The 17,341-nt window shown below is 62.3% G+C and overlaps 1 protein-coding gene across 4 annotated transcripts in view; it reads right to left on the minus strand.

Annotated features, from left to right (window-relative positions):
* CACNA1H (calcium voltage-gated channel subunit alpha1 H) overlaps window positions 1–17,341 on the minus strand; it is a 64,306-nt gene that overhangs the window by 4,101 nt on the left and 42,864 nt on the right. For 3 of the 4 annotated variants that reach the window (XM_074322608.1, XM_074322607.1, XM_019756242.2), the window contains 23 exons: window positions 15,639–16,428; window positions 13,937–14,379; window positions 12,294–12,445; window positions 11,378–11,563; window positions 10,669–10,786; window positions 10,221–10,376; window positions 9,901–9,991; window positions 9,544–9,752; window positions 7,914–8,306; window positions 7,312–7,412; window positions 7,022–7,145; window positions 6,874–6,942; window positions 6,540–6,724; window positions 6,230–6,356; window positions 5,911–6,036; window positions 5,603–5,692; window positions 5,184–5,376; window positions 4,627–4,644; window positions 3,178–3,329; window positions 2,203–2,312; window positions 1,799–1,932; window positions 1,530–1,600; window positions 165–243 (listed from right to left, as the gene is read on the minus strand). In XM_074322608.1, coding sequence (XP_074178709.1) covers window positions 165–243; window positions 1,530–1,600; window positions 1,799–1,932; window positions 2,203–2,312; window positions 3,178–3,329; window positions 4,627–4,644; window positions 5,184–5,376; window positions 5,603–5,692; window positions 5,911–6,036; window positions 6,230–6,356; window positions 6,540–6,724; window positions 6,874–6,942; window positions 7,022–7,145; window positions 7,312–7,412; window positions 7,914–8,306; window positions 9,544–9,752; window positions 9,901–9,991; window positions 10,221–10,376; window positions 10,669–10,786; window positions 11,378–11,563; window positions 12,294–12,445; window positions 13,937–14,379; window positions 15,639–16,428 — 4,117 coding nt within the window. The remainder of the gene's footprint in view (window positions 1–164; window positions 244–1,529; window positions 1,601–1,798; window positions 1,933–2,202; window positions 2,313–3,177; window positions 3,330–4,626; window positions 4,645–5,183; window positions 5,377–5,602; window positions 5,693–5,910; window positions 6,037–6,229; window positions 6,357–6,539; window positions 6,725–6,873; window positions 6,943–7,021; window positions 7,146–7,311; window positions 7,413–7,913; window positions 8,307–9,543; window positions 9,753–9,900; window positions 9,992–10,220; window positions 10,377–10,668; window positions 10,787–11,377; window positions 11,564–12,293; window positions 12,446–13,936; window positions 14,380–15,638; window positions 16,429–17,341) is intronic. The other variant, XM_019756243.2, reaches the window with a different exon arrangement.

Raw genomic sequence — 17,341 nt, forward strand, 5'->3', positions numbered from 1 at the left:
TCTGCGTGTGCGCAGAAGCTCCTGCATGTGCCCGCTGTCACGCTCGCCTCGTGCAGTCAAGGGCTGAGGGAGCGGGGGGCCCTGCCTCGGTGTGGCCAGCACTCGGAGCTGTCTGAAGACTGCGTATTTGTGGGTGAGGCTGCGCCACCCTGCACCCCACTCACCGAGCCTCCCGAACAGCTCCACTCCCAGGGCAGCATAGATAAAAAACAGGAGCATGAAAAGTAGGCCGAGGTTCCCTACCTACATAGGAGAGAAGCAGAACCAGGTCAGGCCTCAACCCACCTGCTGTGCGCTCAGGGCCTGGTGGCCCCCAGCCACCCTCACCCTATGTTCCCACCAGGCAGGGGGTCAAATTCCCATCAGCATTGGAGCCCCCCTCTTAACCCACTCCCCTGGCCCTGGAGCTCCTGTGGTTCCTAGGGGCTCCCTATCTTGCCTGGCATTCAAAGCCCCTCCTTGGCCCCTCACGTCCACTCCACAGCCAGGACCACCCCCACCTCCAAGCACCTCTGCTCTCCAGGGCTCTGCTGTAGGACCCACCGCCAACCTCAAGGTCCCCATAGGGAGACCAAGGCTGAGCTCTGCAGGCTGAGTGAGCCCATCCAAGGCCCTACCATGAGTCTCGCTGGCCCACCCTCCCAGCACTTATGCTGCCCGCCAGGCAGGGTGCCCTGTCTTCACATGCCTCCTGTGCCCGATGCTGGGGCATGGCTGGGTTCAGGCTTCCCTCCCCTTCCATCACTCCACAGACACTGGGTAACCATCAAGGGCCACGGGGACTCAGACAGGGCTGACAAATGCCACTAAGGGGGGTGAGCAGGGGCTGGCTGAAGGCGGGAACTCGTGGAGGGCTGGTGGGCGCGTGGACGGACTGGCTCGTGGCCAAGTAGGTGGTTGGGGAGGTAAGGTGCTAGGTGGGCAGACAGTTGTGGGGGTGAGTGGGTGGCTGGGGAGGCAGGCGGCTGGGCAGGAGGGCTGCATAATGGATGGACAGACAGATGGGTAGCTTGGTGGACAGACGGCTGGTTGAAAGGGTTAGAACCATGGACAGATGGATGCATGGCTGAAAGGCATGTTGGCAGAAGACCTGGATACCTCACAGATGGGGTAATGAGTTGCTTTCAGCTCAAGAGACCCCAAAAGATCAGGGCTATGGGCATAGGGAGTGAGGACACAGCCTGAGTTGGTGCCAAAAGAGGAGAGAGACTGTCAGCCAACACCTGAGCCTTGGGTGTGGTCCTCAAAACTCAGAGAAGCCCCCCTTGGCCACGTCCTCTGCTGCATCCTACCGCATCCAGTACTGGACCAGGGAAGGCGGGCACCGGTCTTCCCTAGAGGGACCCAGGCCCAGAGACAGACAGCCGCCTCCCTCCTAGCACAGCTGCTATTCCCTGCATGATAACCTGGTTGTTGCAAGTCTAGATGACTGAACGAATGAATGAATTACAGCGAGTGAGGGCCTCCCTGCAGCCTTGTTCTCTTGGGGGAGTCAGTGGTGCCCACTCCGGGGGCAGTGGTCCACTTACCTGGGGCAGGGCTTGAACCACTGTGTCCAGCAGGGCCCGCATGCCCGTGGCCATCTTCAGCAGCTTGAGCACTAGGACAGTAGCTGAGCATTAGGGGTGGGTGGCAGCCGGTGCCAGCTGGACCCTCCGAGGCTGGCCGAGTCGTGGGACCACCCCCGTCCCCTACACCCCCATCGCCAGCACGGCCACCTGCAGAGGCCTTGGGGTGCGGGAAGGAAGGAGGCTGGGGTGGGCCCGGCCCCCCGGCGGGCAGCCAGGTGGGCACCTACCGCGGGCGATGCGGAGGACACGCATGATGCGGATGATGGTGGGGTTGATGGGCAGGGCCGCGCTCATCTCGATCTCCTCCAGCGTGATGCCCATGATGGACAGCAGCACGATGGCCAGGTCCAGCTGGTTCCACCTGGGCAGCCAGGCGGGCTCAGCATCATGCTGCCTCCTTCCCCCGCCCGCAGCCCTTGGGAGCAAACGTCCACTCTCTGTCACCCGCAAGGTATATCCTGGTGCCACCCACAGGTGCATGCCACACCTCTGCTTAGCACCTGTGCTCAGCACCTGTGCACACAACAGGTCGGGACCACCAGCGAAGAGGGCTGTGGCTCTCACCTGCCGCCCCCTGCCCGCAAGAGCCCCATGGGTCCTCCAGGGCGCCAGAGGGCCCTGCCCCACACACCTGTCCTTAAAGAACCTCCGGAACCCAAACGCCACCAGCTTCAACACGGCCTCAAAGACGAAGACGATCGTGAACACGTAGTTGCAGTACTTGAGGGCCTCGTCCAGCGACTGGGGGCAGAGCATCAGGCTGTGGAGGTCGCCCTGCCTCGGCTGCCCTCCTCCCGCCCACCGTGGCCCCAGGCACCCCAGCATCTGGGTCCTGGGCACCCTGCCCCATCTCTCTCCTCTACCAACCTGGGTGCGTCCGGGAATGGGACAAATCTCTCTGAAACTCAACTTATTTTATGTGGGTCTGTGCCAGGTCTGAGAAGCCTCAGGTGGACTGACCTTTGCAGCATTTTGAGAACAACCCTCAGGTGTGGGGGGGACCTGCCCCTCTGAGCCCAGACCCCTGGCCCCACCTTGATAGGGCTCCCACCCACGGCCGGGGGCAGGGGCCAGCCTATGCCAGCCAGAGCTCAGCTTCTCCCAAAGCTGAGTGGGTTCAGACTCAAAGACTCTGTTACCCCGAGACGCCTCCCTTCCCATGGTGGGGGACAGGGAAGGGGGGGTGCCCTTTCTTTAATGAAATGATGGCGATGCAGATGTAACTGGAGCAAAGTAAAAAGCTGACCATTTATGCCTGCCTGTCTCCTGCCAGCTCCCTTTCTGTCTGGCTTTTTCCTGGACTGTGAAATCCATAGCCTGGGAAGCTGGACCCAGGGACATTTCCACAGCCAGCATTTTGAGATGGAACCACTTAGGGGCGGGGAGGGATCTCCAGCACAGGTGGCCCTGAGAGTTTCAACTGATGTTCAAAGGAGAACACTTTGTTCAAACCATTCTATACACCCAGCTGAGGGCTCGCTCACCCAGGGCTGCAGACCTAAGACCCCTGTCCCCACTTCCTGATCCAGGCCACCCACTGGGCGCCAGACCCCACACTGGTCCTGGAGGCGGGGGGGGGGGGGGGTCTTGCAGCCCCGAGCCCCACCTTGGGCTGGTTGTAGTGCTCCATGGACATGGTGATGACGTTGACCCCGATGATGAAGGTGATGAAAAGGTCGAGGTAGTGGCTGGTGCACAGCGAGTGGATGGAGCGGCGGGTGGGTGAGTAGTCGGCGTAGTAGGGCCGGCGCTGGGCCTCTGCAGGGAGAGGGCGCCTGTGACCAGGGCGAGCTGATGGGGGCTGGGCTCCCGGCACCAGCTGGAGTGTGGATGTTGCAGGGGGAGGGCTTGGGCTCAGACGTGGAGGGTTTGCAGGAGGCTAGAAGGGGTTTCTCAGGAAGAGGGTTCCATTCTAGGGAAGCAGTGGCTCCCTGTGAGTCCAGCTCCTGCTGACTGATGGAAAACCTGGGCTGGGAGGCCTGGGCATGAGTGGGCCTTGGGGGTAGGCCACCTACCGAACCCATGGGCTTTGGGTGCCATGGCCTCAGGGAAGACCCAAGAATGGGCCTGGAAGCTGAGAACCCCACTTGGCCCTGCCCTGGGGCACGGCCCAAACCCCGCCCTGCCAGGGGCTCCCAAGCTAGGGCCTTTGTGGTGCACGCTCTTGCTGTGGCATCAGGGCTCAGAGACACCCCAATGACGAGGGGCGGGCAGATGGGAGCCTTCTCGGGGGGCAGGCCCCCATCTCCCAGTGTGGGCATGAGCTACCCTCTGGCCACCAGGCCCAGAGGCCCTCCCCTCCTGGTCTTCCAAGGGGCCAATCTCCACTGCCTCTTGTCTGGGGTCTGATGGGCTTCCAGCCCATGTGATGGCCGTCGCCTGGGGGCAGGGGGTCATGCATCCCCCAACAGGTCTGTCTGCACTAAATGCTCTCCCCGCAGCAACCCCTTTAGAGCATATCAGTGCCTGCTGAGCTCCCACTGGGTGAGGACAGAGCTATGCAACCACTGCCCATGAAGACCTGCCTCGGCCACAGAACCATGCATGGGTGGGGGCCAGGGCAGGGAGAGCTGCGGCTGTCCCAGGGCCTGGGCAAGCAGGACCGATGGGACTGACCCCGCCCTGGGACCCTCATGCTCCTGGGTCTGGTGTGCAGTCACTCAAGAGCTTGGCTCAGCTGAAGCAGCCAAAGGGGCCGGCGGCCAGTCAGGCCAGGCCAGCACGGAGGACATGGAGCAGCCATGAACCTGCAGGCATCCCAGGGCACAGCAGGGAAGCAGTCAGGCATGCAAGCTGGGCAGAGAGACACATGAGCTCACAGGCAGTAACATGGACAGCAGGCAGGTGAGCGGGCAACCCTTCCTTTCCCCACTGACACCTGGCGCCCAACCCCGTGCCCACCCTGCAGTGGACCCCAGCAGGCCTGGCACCCGCCTGTGATGTCCGCCCTTCCACATGGAAGCGGCAGGGGGACGGAGGCCAGGTCAGCCCACAGCTCCGTGCAGGGGCCAGAAGAAGCAGGGGGACTTAGGCATGCGGGGCTGGGGGCAGGTACCTGGGCTGGGCAAAGTGCCTGGAAAGACAAGGAGATGGTCTGAGCTGGCTGCGGTGGGTGGGACACTCAGTGGCCCCTTCCTGCAGGAAGCCCTCCTTGCTCCCAACCTGCGTAGGACCTCCCTAAGACCCTGTCTCTATCTCGGACAGCTTTGCATGTTTCCTGCTATGTATGGCATGAGAACTCATGGGGGTGAACCCTCCCTCAGGAGCAATGGGGGACGAGTACTGGGGGTCTCATTCATCTCCTACGCCCCTTGGGAGGGGACCCCTGCCTCCTGCTGCAGCTGCCCTCCCCTGCCCGGCCCCTCAAGGGCCCGGCCCCCATGCAGGCCCAGGCAAGGCGGGCAGCGTGCAGAACCATTCGGCAAGGCCAGGGCTGGGAGGCCAAGGAGAGAAGGGCCAGGCAGGCAGCGCTGGGTGCCCACCACACTGGAGTGCAAGGGAGACCCAGCCTCAGAGCTGGTCCCTCGGCTGATCCTTGCTGGCCCAGCCACCCGACCGCCCTCCCACCGGCACACAGGTACCAACCCACCACCGCCACCAGGAGCGCCTTACTCCTGCGCTTCCTCTCCAGGCGCCGCTGCCGCTTCTCCTCTCGCCTCCGCGCCTCCTCGGCCTCCTGGTGCTGCCGGCACTTGTGGAAGTTCTCCACCACGACGCCCACAAACATGTTGAGCACAAAGAAGCTGACGATGAGCAGGAAGGAGATGAAGTAGAGCAGCATCCAGGGGTTGTGGTTGGGCACCGGCTGTGGCACACAAGGGCACGTGGGTCCCCGCTGCCTGAGGGCCCTGCCCAGGGACAGCCATGCACACCAGGGGCCCCTGGTGCTACAGCCTGCAGGGCCAGAGAACGGCGCTGTGCTGTGCAACTCTCCCAAAGTCCTCAGAGGCCAAGGACGGCCTCCTGGAGGAGGTTCCCTGAGATGGCCTGGAGGACACCCCAAGGATCTGCTGCCCACCGCCTGCCCGCACCTGCTGGTCTATGCCCACGGCGTCCAGCCCGTCGTACATGATGTTCACCCAGCCGTCCTTGGAGGACAGCACGAACAGGGACATCAGCGCCTGCCAGGCCACAGCAAAGGTGGTTACTGCCCTGTCTCCTGCCCTGGAGAACCCCACAGGCCTCCCGCAGGCCCCCCAAGCCCTATGGTGCCACCACTCCCTTCAGGAGACCAGGATGAAGCCATCTAGGACCACCAGGAGCACAAACCTTAGGGGACCCCAGGTCTGCACCGCCCCGCCCCGCCCCCGCCCCGCTGGCCACGCCCTTCTCCGCCCACCTGGCCCAGGTTGTCGAAGTTGTACTTGCGCCGAACCCAGCGGTAGTGGGCGGCCCGGCACTCCGCTTTGGTGGAGATGTTCCTGGTGTCGGCGCCCTCGCAGTAGTAGAACTTGCCCTTGAAGAGCTGACGGGGCGGTCGGTCACCCAGAGGGCCAATCCTACACCCCCTGCCCACCAGCCCCCCACACGGGGCTTCCTGGAGCAGAAGGGCGAGGGGCGAGGCTGGGCCTTCCTGGGGCTGCCACGAGGCTGCTGATCACAGACCACAGACCACTGTCCCTTGAACGGGACACCCATGGACAAGGGGGGCCGCCCACCTGCACCCCCAGGATGCCGAAGATGATGAAGAAGGCGCAGCAGATGAGGACGATGTTGCCGATAGGCCTGAGGGACGATATCAGGGTCTCCACCACTAGCTTGAGGCCCGGAGCACGGCTGATGACCCTGCACAGGGCAGCGGGAGCCTGCTGTTGGGCCCACCAACATAGCAAGCAACAGCGCAAATGGCGCTGCTGGAGCAAAGGCCCCGCCCCTCCACGCCCCTCCCTTCCCCACCCGATCCTGGCCCCAGCCCCGCCCTTGGCCCCGCCCCTCACCCGGTCCCACCCCTGGCCTCGCCACGCCCACCTCAGAGGCCGCAGTGTTCGCAGCAAGCGCAGTACCCGCAGGATGCCCAGGATCTTGGCCCCGCCTGCCGAGGCCATGGCCACCACGATGTCGACCAGGGACACCAGGACCAGTAGCCCGTCTAGCACGTTCCAGCTGCTCTGCAGGTAGGCGTGCTCACCAGAGACCAGTCCTAGGGCCACCACCTGTACAGGAACAAAGGAGAAGCCCAGGTAAGTGGTGCCACGGAGGGTGGGGGGGGCAGGGGCCCATCAGGCAGGGGCTGCATCGCTGGACAGGGGGTGTGAGGCTAGCGGACGGACCCCGGGGCCCTCCCGGACACGCTGGTACCTACCTTCACCATCATCTCGGCCACGAAAATTGCTGTGAAGATGTAGTTGGAGACGCTGAGGAAGACACGCTCCTGCAGGGACAGGCCATTGGGCGGGGCTGGCCACACCCAGGAGACCCCACCCCCTTCCCAGCAGAGGAGGGGGCCTCACGGTGCTTTCCGGGTCAATGTCCGGCCTCTCCAGGGCGATGGTGATGCAGTTGAGGAAGATGAAGAGCAGGACGACATGGTCAAACATCTTGTGGGCGATGATTTTCTGGCAGGAGGCGCGGAACCTGGAGGGTCGGGATGCCAGGCGAGGGGTCCGGGGACAGCCCTGCCCAAGCCCTTGCTTTGCCCCAGTCCCCAGGGGACAGGTGTGAGACCCTGAGGCCCAAGGCACTCACTGCTGGTGGGGAATGCGCAGGGACGGGAGCCCCTCCCATGCAGTGCGCCCCTCACCTGTTCTGTGGAGAGAAGAGGTACAGCGCCCAGGGCTCCCGGCTCCGACACCACTCAGGCTTGTAGGGCTCCAGAACCTTGTGCAGGCGTGAGCAGCAGCTCTGCGAAGAGGGGGCAGGTCCTCAGGCCTCACCTGCCTCCGGGCCCAGCCCTGTCCTTCCATCCCTGGGGTCCCAGCCTGTCCTCCCCACCCAGGTGCCGGGTGAGTGACCCATGCTGGGAGTCCACTGGGTCAGGTGAGTGGACATTTTCAGATCCTGGCCCAGGCAGGCCCCCCAGCTGGCCCTCGCCTGTGGAACTACTCTGGGTAACGGAGTGCCTGGCTGAGAAGGTGGCCCTGCTCTCCTCTCCTCTCCTCTCCACCCTCAAAGGCCCACCAGGGGCTGAAAACTCAGGGTTCAGAATGGCCCTCAGCTGGAGGTGGGGCCAACCGTCGGGACAGTCCAACTCCAGAGCTCCCACAGATCAACAGAGGCCTGTCAGCTAGGTCAAGTCGTGCTCAGCTTCTCCTGTTTCCTCCCCTTTCTCCCGAGACCCCTCATGAGTGATGCGGGGACCCGGCCCAGGACAGGAGGGAGGCATGGGCCCTGCTGTGCACTCACATCTTCCACGTCCTCGTCATACTCGGCAGGATCTTCCTTGTGGCTGTCTATACGCAGGAAGAACTCACTGGGCAGGGTCAGCACCTGCCCATTGCAGTCATGGAGCTTGGTGGGCAGCAGGGTGGCTGGCCGCAGGGGCCGCACGTCCAGGGACTCGGCCCGTCGCAGCGGGGTGGCACGTGTGCTCGGCGAGGCCCCCGCCCCGGGTCTGCCATCCTCAGCCTCTTCGTCTGTGCTGCCCTTGCCCTCACCCGACAGCAGCGACTCACGTTCCCCACACTGGCTGCGGCGCTTGAGGCTGGGCGCCCGGCCCAGGCTATTCCAGCTTGAACGCCGGCTGCTCCAGGCGCTGTTGGGGCCCCAGTGCGCGCAGGGTGAGCTGCGAAGGCTGGACTGCGGGGGAAGGGGAGGGAGTGAGTGGGGCCAGTCCCCAAGGACCCCCAAACAACCCAGGCTCCGGGACACCCAGCCACACGGGCCTTTCCCCACCGATGGCGTCATGACTAACACCTACTCGTGGGATTTGCAGGTGGATCACCACACTCACTATTAACATCTAAGGGTGGCATCTGTACGTGCAGACCACCTGCTAGGGAGAGGCTAGCAACACTGCTGTTCCAGGGGGGTGCCCGCAGTACAGAGTGGGTCAACAATGAGCTGGAGACACAGCTTCATGCTGGCCGCTGTGCCTTCTGGAGGACCAGCAGGAAGGTTCTGGTTATCAGTGGGCCTGGGACCAGCAATAGTTGATCCTCAGACACCACCCCAGCTGCTGGCCCTGGGCTCTGGGGTGGGGCCCCAAATCAGTTTCTAATTGGTGAGTCTGGACTTGTAAAGAGAAGTTCAGCCACCACCTTGTGAGATAAACTGACTTCAATCCAGGGACTTACCCTGCTGGGCCTATCCTCTCTGCCAGTGTTGTGCAGAGCTGAGCTTTAATCCTGCTAAACCCCTGCCTACCTTCCTTATGGCTGCACCTTGTTGCTAAGTTACCTGGCCCACCCCAGGTGCATCCAGGCAGTTCTTCCTGTTACGCCATTCTGTCTTGATAAACTCTGCTTTGATTTCCTTTGTGTTCATGGCCATGGCCCATTCCCCGCTCTGCTGTTAGTTTGTCCCACTCTGCCCACCCCTCCTGGGCCCTTCTGAGAAGCCATTTTGGCTGTGTTCCTAGGGGCAGCATTTCCTGGTTTGGAAAGTCCTGTGGGGCACTGTTGATTCTGACACACGGAACTCTCCGTCCAGCCTCCATCATCTGTTTCATGGGCTCTGTTTTTATATACCTTTTTGCCATCTCTTTTCTATTCTTCTTTCTTCTCTATGCTCTGTGCTCTGCCAGTTTTTATCTCTTACTTCAATTTGGAAGATGAACCCCTGCCTGACATTCTACCAGAGAAAAAGGATCGGACATACGTTTCCACATCTAGTCTTTATGCTGGTCTCATCAGCAACTCCTGCTCCGTTTACAGAAATCAAAGCACTCAGGGCCAAGGACTCATGTGGTGATGATGGGGATGAGGGTGCGGGAAGGGGCATGTGGGACCCTCACTCATCTTTGGAGAAGGACAGAAGGAGTTGGGCTCATGGAGCCTGAAGGTGCCCTGAGGCTGGGGCAGGGGATGGTCCCTACCAGAGACTTCTGGTCCCCCGACTGGGGGTCCACGGAACTGCTGCTGCCACGCCGTGAGTCCAGGAGGCTAGGGGCCGTGTCCAGGTTCGGGGAGCTCTTGGGGGTAGGCATGGGTGTGGCCGCCGTGCGCATGATGACAGGGGGGGGCAGGCTGCCCCGGCCCTCCAGGTGCCCATTGGGGGTCACGGCCAGGGAGTACATCTTCATTTCTGGAGGGGGAAGGGGCTGCTCACTCTTGCAGGGCTCCCAGGAAGTGGAATCCACCTGCCCAGGACTCGCCCACGGGGAGTCCCAGCTATGCCAGGTCAGTACAGGCAGCACCCCCTCCATCCTTGTCCCCATTGTCCTTACACACACCTGTGGCCCGGAGGTCTCTGAACTTATCAAAATCCTCCTCCAAGTGGGTGGACGTCTTATCTTCGTCTGTGTCAGATCTGTTGGCATCACCCTGCGTCCGCAGAGCAGAAGGCACATGTGAGGCTCCCTTTGCGGGGGAGCCATCTGTGCCAAGCACCCCCCTGCAGAGCTCCCCATGGGGAGGCTGGGCTGACATGGAAGTGGGCGTGACAAAGGGCCAGGTAGGCAAGGTGGACAAATGACGGAGGCCTCGCCACGTCAGTCTGCACAGGAATCCCGCCTCACATACCAGGCGCCCACCCTCTGTAAGTTCCCCTCACCTCCGCCTGGAAGCCCTCCACCAGGATGGCCACTAGCAGGTTGAAGAGCACGTAGTTGCCGAAGGTCATCAGGGCCACGAAGTACAGGGCAGCCCAGGAGGAGGTGGAGGCCATGCCGTTGTAGAGGACCACATTCCAGTCTTCCTGGGTGAGGATCTGGAGAAGAGGGACAGTGAGGCAGAGCGGGGCTGCCATGGCGGGGGGAGGAGAAGCACTGGGGGTCAGCCGCTGTGGCCATGCTGGCTGGCAACTCCTCGGGACCAGCAGGACCTCTGCGCCAGTAAGAACCCACGCCCACCTCCCCGGGGGATGGAATCGCTGTCGCCACTGCTTCTCCCCTGCTCTAGCCTTGCACAGGCCAAGGCACGCTCTGGGGCTGCTCTGAGCAGGGCTGTGGCTCTCCTGGGGCCACATTTACATCAGGAGACGGCCCCTGCCCCAGCTTTACCTGGAACACAGTGACGATGGCCCATAGGAGGGAGTCAAAGTTCTTCCGGTCGGGGACCGTGTCTCCAGTGTCCGTCTTCAGGCTGAACTTGCAGCCAAACAGGTGCATGCCCAGGATGCTGAGGGTGGGAGGCAGGGGCGTGGGGAGGGGAGGAACACAGGAGTGAGGTGGGGAGCCGCTCGGCCTGGTCAGCTTCCGACCCAGCAGCTGCTCCTCTATGCCTCCCCCTGCTAAGACCCAGCTTTCTGGTTTACAGGGGCCTCCCAGTGCCCATGTGCATGACGGAGAGACCGAGGCCAGGGGCAGGAGGGGCAACCAGAGGCCACTGTGGCTCTAGGTGGCGGCCAGGACCTGGGGCACCTCTGGCTGCCCTCCACCCTGGCCTCTTCCTGAGGCCTGAGCCCCGGCCAGGCTGGCACAGCAGGCACTCAGCAAATGATGAACTCCAGCCTGCCGCCCCTACCCCTCCTCTGGTCCCCTCATTCTCTGTTCTTCTTTGGGCACAGTTCCCGATCCATCTCTCTGGGGGTCCATCCTGTCCCCCCGCCCTCAGTGTTGAGTCCACAAGAGCAGAGCTCAGCCCCGGGCCCCCGCATGCCTCCTGTCTGTACACAGTTTTGTGTGGATGAAGGAACCACCCCCACCGCCAGGAGCACGGGGCCAACGCGGTGGGGAGGGGTCCTTCTTGGTGGTGGTGGGGGGGGCCCACCTGAAGATGAAGATGAAGAGCATGAGCAGCATGCAGAACGTGGCCACGTTGTCCATGGTTTTCATGAGCACCACGAGCTGGCGCCGCAGGGCCGGCATGAAACGCACCAGCTTCAGCACCCGCAGCAGCCGGAAGGTCCGCAGCACCGACAGGCCGCCATCTGCCTGCCCGATGATCTCCCAGACGCTGTGGGCCAGGCCGAGGTCAGGAGGAGCCGTTCTCTGACCGCGGATCCCTGTCCTGTCCTGACTCCGGACCTCGTCTTCCCGGAAGCAGGAATGCCAGCCTGGGAGCCACCATGGGCTGCACTCAACCCCACGATGGGAGCAGGTCCGACTGCATCAAGGCGCCCAGGGGGGCTGAGGGACATCCCTGAAGCCACCTATCCTGCTGTCCCTGGCTCTGACCTGGACAGAAGCTTCTCCGTCGCGGGTCTCCCCATCCTCTGCCTTTCACAGCCACACCTCCTCTTCCTGCTCAGCCCACTCCCTTCTAGGGCACAGACCCCTCGACTCCCGAAGGCTATGCTTCCTCCTGGGGGAGGAACTTCCCCTCGATCCTCCCGCTCCTTTCTGCGTGGATTTTGCTGCAGCAGACACCCCATGGCCTTCCTCACAGGGCCTGAACCCTAAGTGAAGTCCAGCCCAGAGGCTGAAGGACCAGTGAGCCTCCACTGTTCTTGCAGGAAACAGCTTCCCCTAGATTCTAGAAAGATCTGTCTGACATGCAACTGACCTGTGTGTACCCAACAGTGCCTGTCGGGCAGCCTGCCAGAGAGCGCTGCTAGCAGCGCCTCTCCCTGACTGGCGCTCTGTTCTCGGGTGGGTGGGAGGGTGCTTGCCTGACATTGAGCCTCCCAGCACCCTGTGGCCTGGGTGGAAGACGGGGACCGACTGGGTGGGAGACAGGGACCTACCTGATGACCACGATGATTCCATCGAAGATGTTGTAGGGATTCCGGATGTAGCCCAGTGGGCCGCAGGCCAGCAGCTTCAGCAGCATTTCCAGGGCGAACATGCTGGTGAACACGATGTTGCTGATCTCTAGGGCGTTGGTCAGCTCATCCGGCTGTGGGCGGCAGAGGGACCGTCAGGGGAGAGAGGTCACAGCCCCCACTGAGGAGCAGGTAAGGCTGCATCAAGGGGCCAAGGCGTAGTGGGCATCGAACTGTCAGGAGGAGGAAGCTAAGCCCCAAGGGAAGTCCCCTCCAGCTGGACCCCAGCCTCTCTGGCCCTCCCATCCTCACTGTCCCTGGCTCCCCCAGGCCCTTACCGACCTTTCCACCAGCACATCAGAGCACCAGGACTCTGGACACTCCCTGGGCTCCCAAACGCTGAGCATAGGAACAGGGCCCGGAGTGTGTGTGCCAGGGTTCAGAGTGGGCGTGGGGGTGTTTGGGCCACAGACAGCTTGGGTGGTGCCTCCGAAAGCTACCCTGGTCCCTGGAGACCGTACACACCCCCTACTTGTTGGCAGGAGGCCCCAGAGGCCCATCCTTACTGGGGACACCCTAACCTGCCTGTGTGTGCTCATGACGCCTGTGCTGGTGTAAATGCTTGCATGTGCGCGTCCATACGTGTGCACGTGCGCCTGAACAAACGCTATACACGTGTGGTGGGTATATGCATGGCTGTGTGTCTGTACACCTTCACTCTGCCCAGGTAAGCCTTAAACATATGTACCTGTAGACAGGTACAGACACATGTAATTGCATGTGTGCACCTATGTGTGTATGTGTACGTGCATGTGTGTGAGCATGGCAGAGGCTCTTCCGTACCAGGGGTCCCTCAAGGCCTGCTCCTGCCCCTGCCCTGGATCTCACCCTCACAAAAAGAACCACCTAGGGCCTTCTAACAGCTGACACTGTTTGGATTTGCCCTAATTTGCTCCAGGATGAAAGAAAATGACTTAAGGAACTTGAAAAGCCCAGAGAATCAGGGTGTTAAAAGTGAACCAGCCGTGGTCCTAAGAGGATGCCATCTCCCTGCCAGACCCAGCTTCTGCCCGTCCCTGGTGTGGCCTGGTCCAGGGCCAGCGAGCAGCGTCTACAGCATCCAGGCGACTGTGGGGCTCACACCAGTCCCCAATTCCTCCCCCTGGGGCCATTCAACATCGCCAACTCTTCTGACCACCCAGGGGCACCCCAGTAGGTTCAGCCAGTGGGTCTGGCTCAGGTAAGGGGGGGACCTCTCTGAGAGAGCTAGGGCAGGGGTCCCCTGCTGAGAGGAGCCACCTGGTGACCTGGTAAATGCCCTCAGTTCCCTGCTGCCTCTGGATCTGGGGTGGTCTCAACTCCCCACCCCAGATGGTAGGAACCTCCGGTGGGAGCCATGGTGTCTGTGTTCACCCCTCAGCAGAGACCCAGCCCGAGGAGGAGAAATGAGCGTTTGTTGAGGACCTGATAACAATTCCCCTAACAGACAACACTGGGCTCCAACACCACCTCAGTCTGCCCCCCGCCCACCGGTCCACAAGAGGCTGCCATCTCCAGCAGACACACGAGGGACTGATGACAGTGCCGAGCCTGGCTGAGGGCAGGGGTCCCGCAGCCGCGCTCACCTGCTCGTGGTACTCGACGCCCATGCTCAGCGTGTTGGTGAGAATAGCCATCATGATGCCGCGGTTGAAGTACTTGCTGTCAACGATCCTGCGCAGCTTGCTGCCCACGGTGGCCCACGCTCGGCCCAGCCCGCCCTGCTCGCCAGAGGCCACCCGCCGCTGTGCCCGCCTCTGCGTGAGGCCCCGGCCTGGTGTGTCCGCCCCTGGGGGTGGCTGAATGGGGTCGCGGCAGTCCCCGTGACGCACGTCCCGCGTGAACTCGTAGACCGCGTTGCCGTCAGAGTCTCCACTCTCTGAGTCGCTGAACTCAAACTCGGGGTCCCCTAGGGCGCTGGCGCAGTACGGGCAGTTCTTCAGCTCACAGGTCAGTGTGCCCGCCTGGGGGCTGGGCAGGGGGCAGGGCACACTCAGGCCGGACAGGCGGCTGGGGGTCTGGCCCAGACCTGAGGGGAGAAAGACACAGGCAGGGTCAGGCTGCTCAGTGGCCACACCTGGTGCGCTCGGGACCCATGCCCACAGGGAGGCTGTTGTGGGTGAATGGTACACATGGGCACACCTGGGCACACTCATACCTAGGCAACACATACCTCTGCACACGTGCACACCTGAGCACACATGTACACCTAGGAATACTCACATACACCTGAGCACACTCATACCTAGGAAACACACAGCCCTGGACACACGTGCACACCTTAGGAACACTCATATACACCTGGGCACCCTGCACAGGTACACTTTGCTCACAGAGGAGCAGGGACACCGAGAGGCAGAGAAGCTCGTCTGTCCTGAGGCCACACCGTTCAGAAATGTAATGTGAGCTGCTTTCCAGCAGCTGTGCTTAGTAGGTGAAATGAACAGTGCACGTAACCTGACCTGTGTGAGCCATCAAGCACTGAAGTGGATCAGACACGAAAGTGACCCAAGTGCTGTGCACTGTTTCCTCAGGCTCAGTTTCTGGGACCTGGGTGCACTCTGTACCCAGAGCTGAGGCCTGGACTCACCACCCCTCAGGGGCTCGCGAGGCCAGGGCCGCCTAATGGGTAGCACACAGCTAGAAGCATGTGTGCCGTGACACACCGGCTCACCCAACCCTGAGCCTGGCGTAGGAGTGTGCACAGTGGCCCTGGCACACCCCAGCCCACTCAGGTGCTCCACGGTCCACACATCTGCATATACCACATGGGAGGGGCTCACAGTCTGCATGAGACCTGCAGTCCGAGGTGGGGAAAGCAGAGGTCCCAGGTGGAAGAATGCTGAGGGGCACCTGGCCCCCAACCCTGAGGGGCACCGTAACCTCGGCTCCACCCCATCCCCCTACCTCAATCTCCCTACCCAGCAGGGGGGCCGGCCACTCCTCATGGGGTAGTGGCCAGGCTGTAAATATGGGCAGACGGTCCCTCTCGGGGACAGATAGGGCCAGTGCTCTGCCAGCTCCAGAATTCTCATGTCCACATGGTAAACACTCAAGTGAGCAGAGAGCTGACTGGGCTGCTACAGGGGGACGGAACGGGGTACCCCCTCCCTGGTCCCTGTCGTGTCAGAGCCCGAGGCCCCAAGCCGCTCTGCACTCCCTTCTTCCAGGACAGAAGATGAGAAAGCTGGGCTCATGAGTGTCCAGGGCCTCCTGGGGGCCACGCAGGCAGTGACAACATGCCTGGGTCCCATCCCACTCTCAGCAGGGTGACACTGGGGTCCTCACCGTGCTCCCCAACCAAATGCTGGATCTTCTCGTAGGGGTCATGGCCGCTCAGGCTGAGGGGGCTGTGCCTTCCAGCTCCTGGGGGTCGGCCGGCCTGTTTTCCCTTGGGCCTAGGGCTGGTGCCACCTTTGCCACCACCGGCTGCTGAGGGCAGGATAGTGGGGTAGTTCATGGCGCCCAGCCCCGTGGCCAGCTTGAGGCTGGCGGTGGTGGCCGCAGCTTGTACCACCCGGGCCCTCTCCTGAGGCCCTTCCACATGGCAGTCAGCATGGTATACACTGTGCACTGACTCGGTGTCGGGTGGCCCACGGCCAGGAGAGGGTGGCGAAGGCAGTGCTCCGGCCCGCACCAGCCTGGTGTCTCCGGCGCCTGGCTCGGGGCTGGGCCGGCGTGGGCTGCTGTGGCTGAAGTGGTAGTGATGGTGGTGGTGATGGTGATGGTGGTAGACCAGATGGTGGATGGAGGCTGTGCGCCTGCCTACCCGCCGTGGCCGGTGCCCAGGGCCCTGGCCGTGGAGGGTGCTGCTGGGGTCCACCTTTTTGCACCAGCGGCTCTGCCAGCGGGCATAGAGACGCAGGCTGCGCCGCTTGACCTTGCGGCAGATGTGGCCCACGTACTTCAGCAGCTCCTCATAGCAGCTGCCCGGCTCTGAGAAGCTGGCCAGCGTGCTGTCATCAGACAGGTAGCGGGCACGCTGCTCCCGCATCAGCTGGTTCTCTCGCTGTTTTGTCTCCGAAAACTGTGTGGCGATCACGACCAGGCACAGGTTGATCATGAAAAAGGAGCCCACCTGCAGTGGGCGGGCAGTGGTGAGCCTCCCAGCAGCCTGTGCACGGCCTCGCTCACGGAGCTGTGTGCCCCAGGGAACCAGGGAAGAGGGGACACAGAGACCCACCCACACAGAGGCAGGGGCAGCAGCTGTGGTTTCTATAAAATGGTGATCAAGTCCCTGATGTGAAAGATACTGAGGCCTACTCCGTGCTGCCTGTTCTAGGGGCTGAGGTACGACCCTGAGCGTGGCCGGCAGGGGTGGCCCGTGGGGGGCGGGGTCCCTCCTGATTCGATGCTGAGAGCCAGCATCTGGGACAGGCAGTGCACAGGAAGTGCTTCCCGCCTATGTGTGGACAGAGGGAGGACACGTGAGGCGGCCCTCCTTCCCGTCATCTGACCCTGACGAGACCCTCTCAACTTTAGCCACCCCACCCCTTCCAGTCGGGCATCCCTCTGTGGCAGGGTCACCATGTGACACACTCTTTTGCTGGTGGTAACTAAGATAAGGAGGAATATTGGCCTGTTCTGTTCACTGCTAGGTCCTTGCAGACCCTGCCCGGATCAAATGAGGGCCATACCTGGGGTCACGTCACTGTGAAGGGCTGTGACCCCAAGAGGGGGTCCTAATTCTTCTGCAGCCTCCAGATGGGACCTGGCCATGGGAGGACCTGGGGTGCTGTCTGAGGCCTCCTGGAAGTGGGCTCTCCCCCCACACACATGCTCGCTTGTCTTACCTTTGCCTGTTTCCTCCCACTGGTGGTGGCTGCATGGAAGCCCCCTGCCCTACCATGGGCCCCCAACCCACCTGTCTGGCAGCGTGAGGGCAGCCCTGGGTTTCTGCTGCCCCCACCCTGCAGTTCAGTCAATGTAGGGACCCACGAGGGACAACAGAGGCTGGCACGGCACATGTTGGGGGCACAAGCAAGCTCATG

This window comes from Rhinolophus sinicus, linkage group LG18 (genome assembly GCF_036562045.2).
Source record: "Rhinolophus sinicus isolate RSC01 linkage group LG18, ASM3656204v1, whole genome shotgun sequence".
NCBI lineage: Eukaryota > Metazoa > Chordata > Mammalia > Chiroptera > Rhinolophidae > Rhinolophus > Rhinolophus sinicus.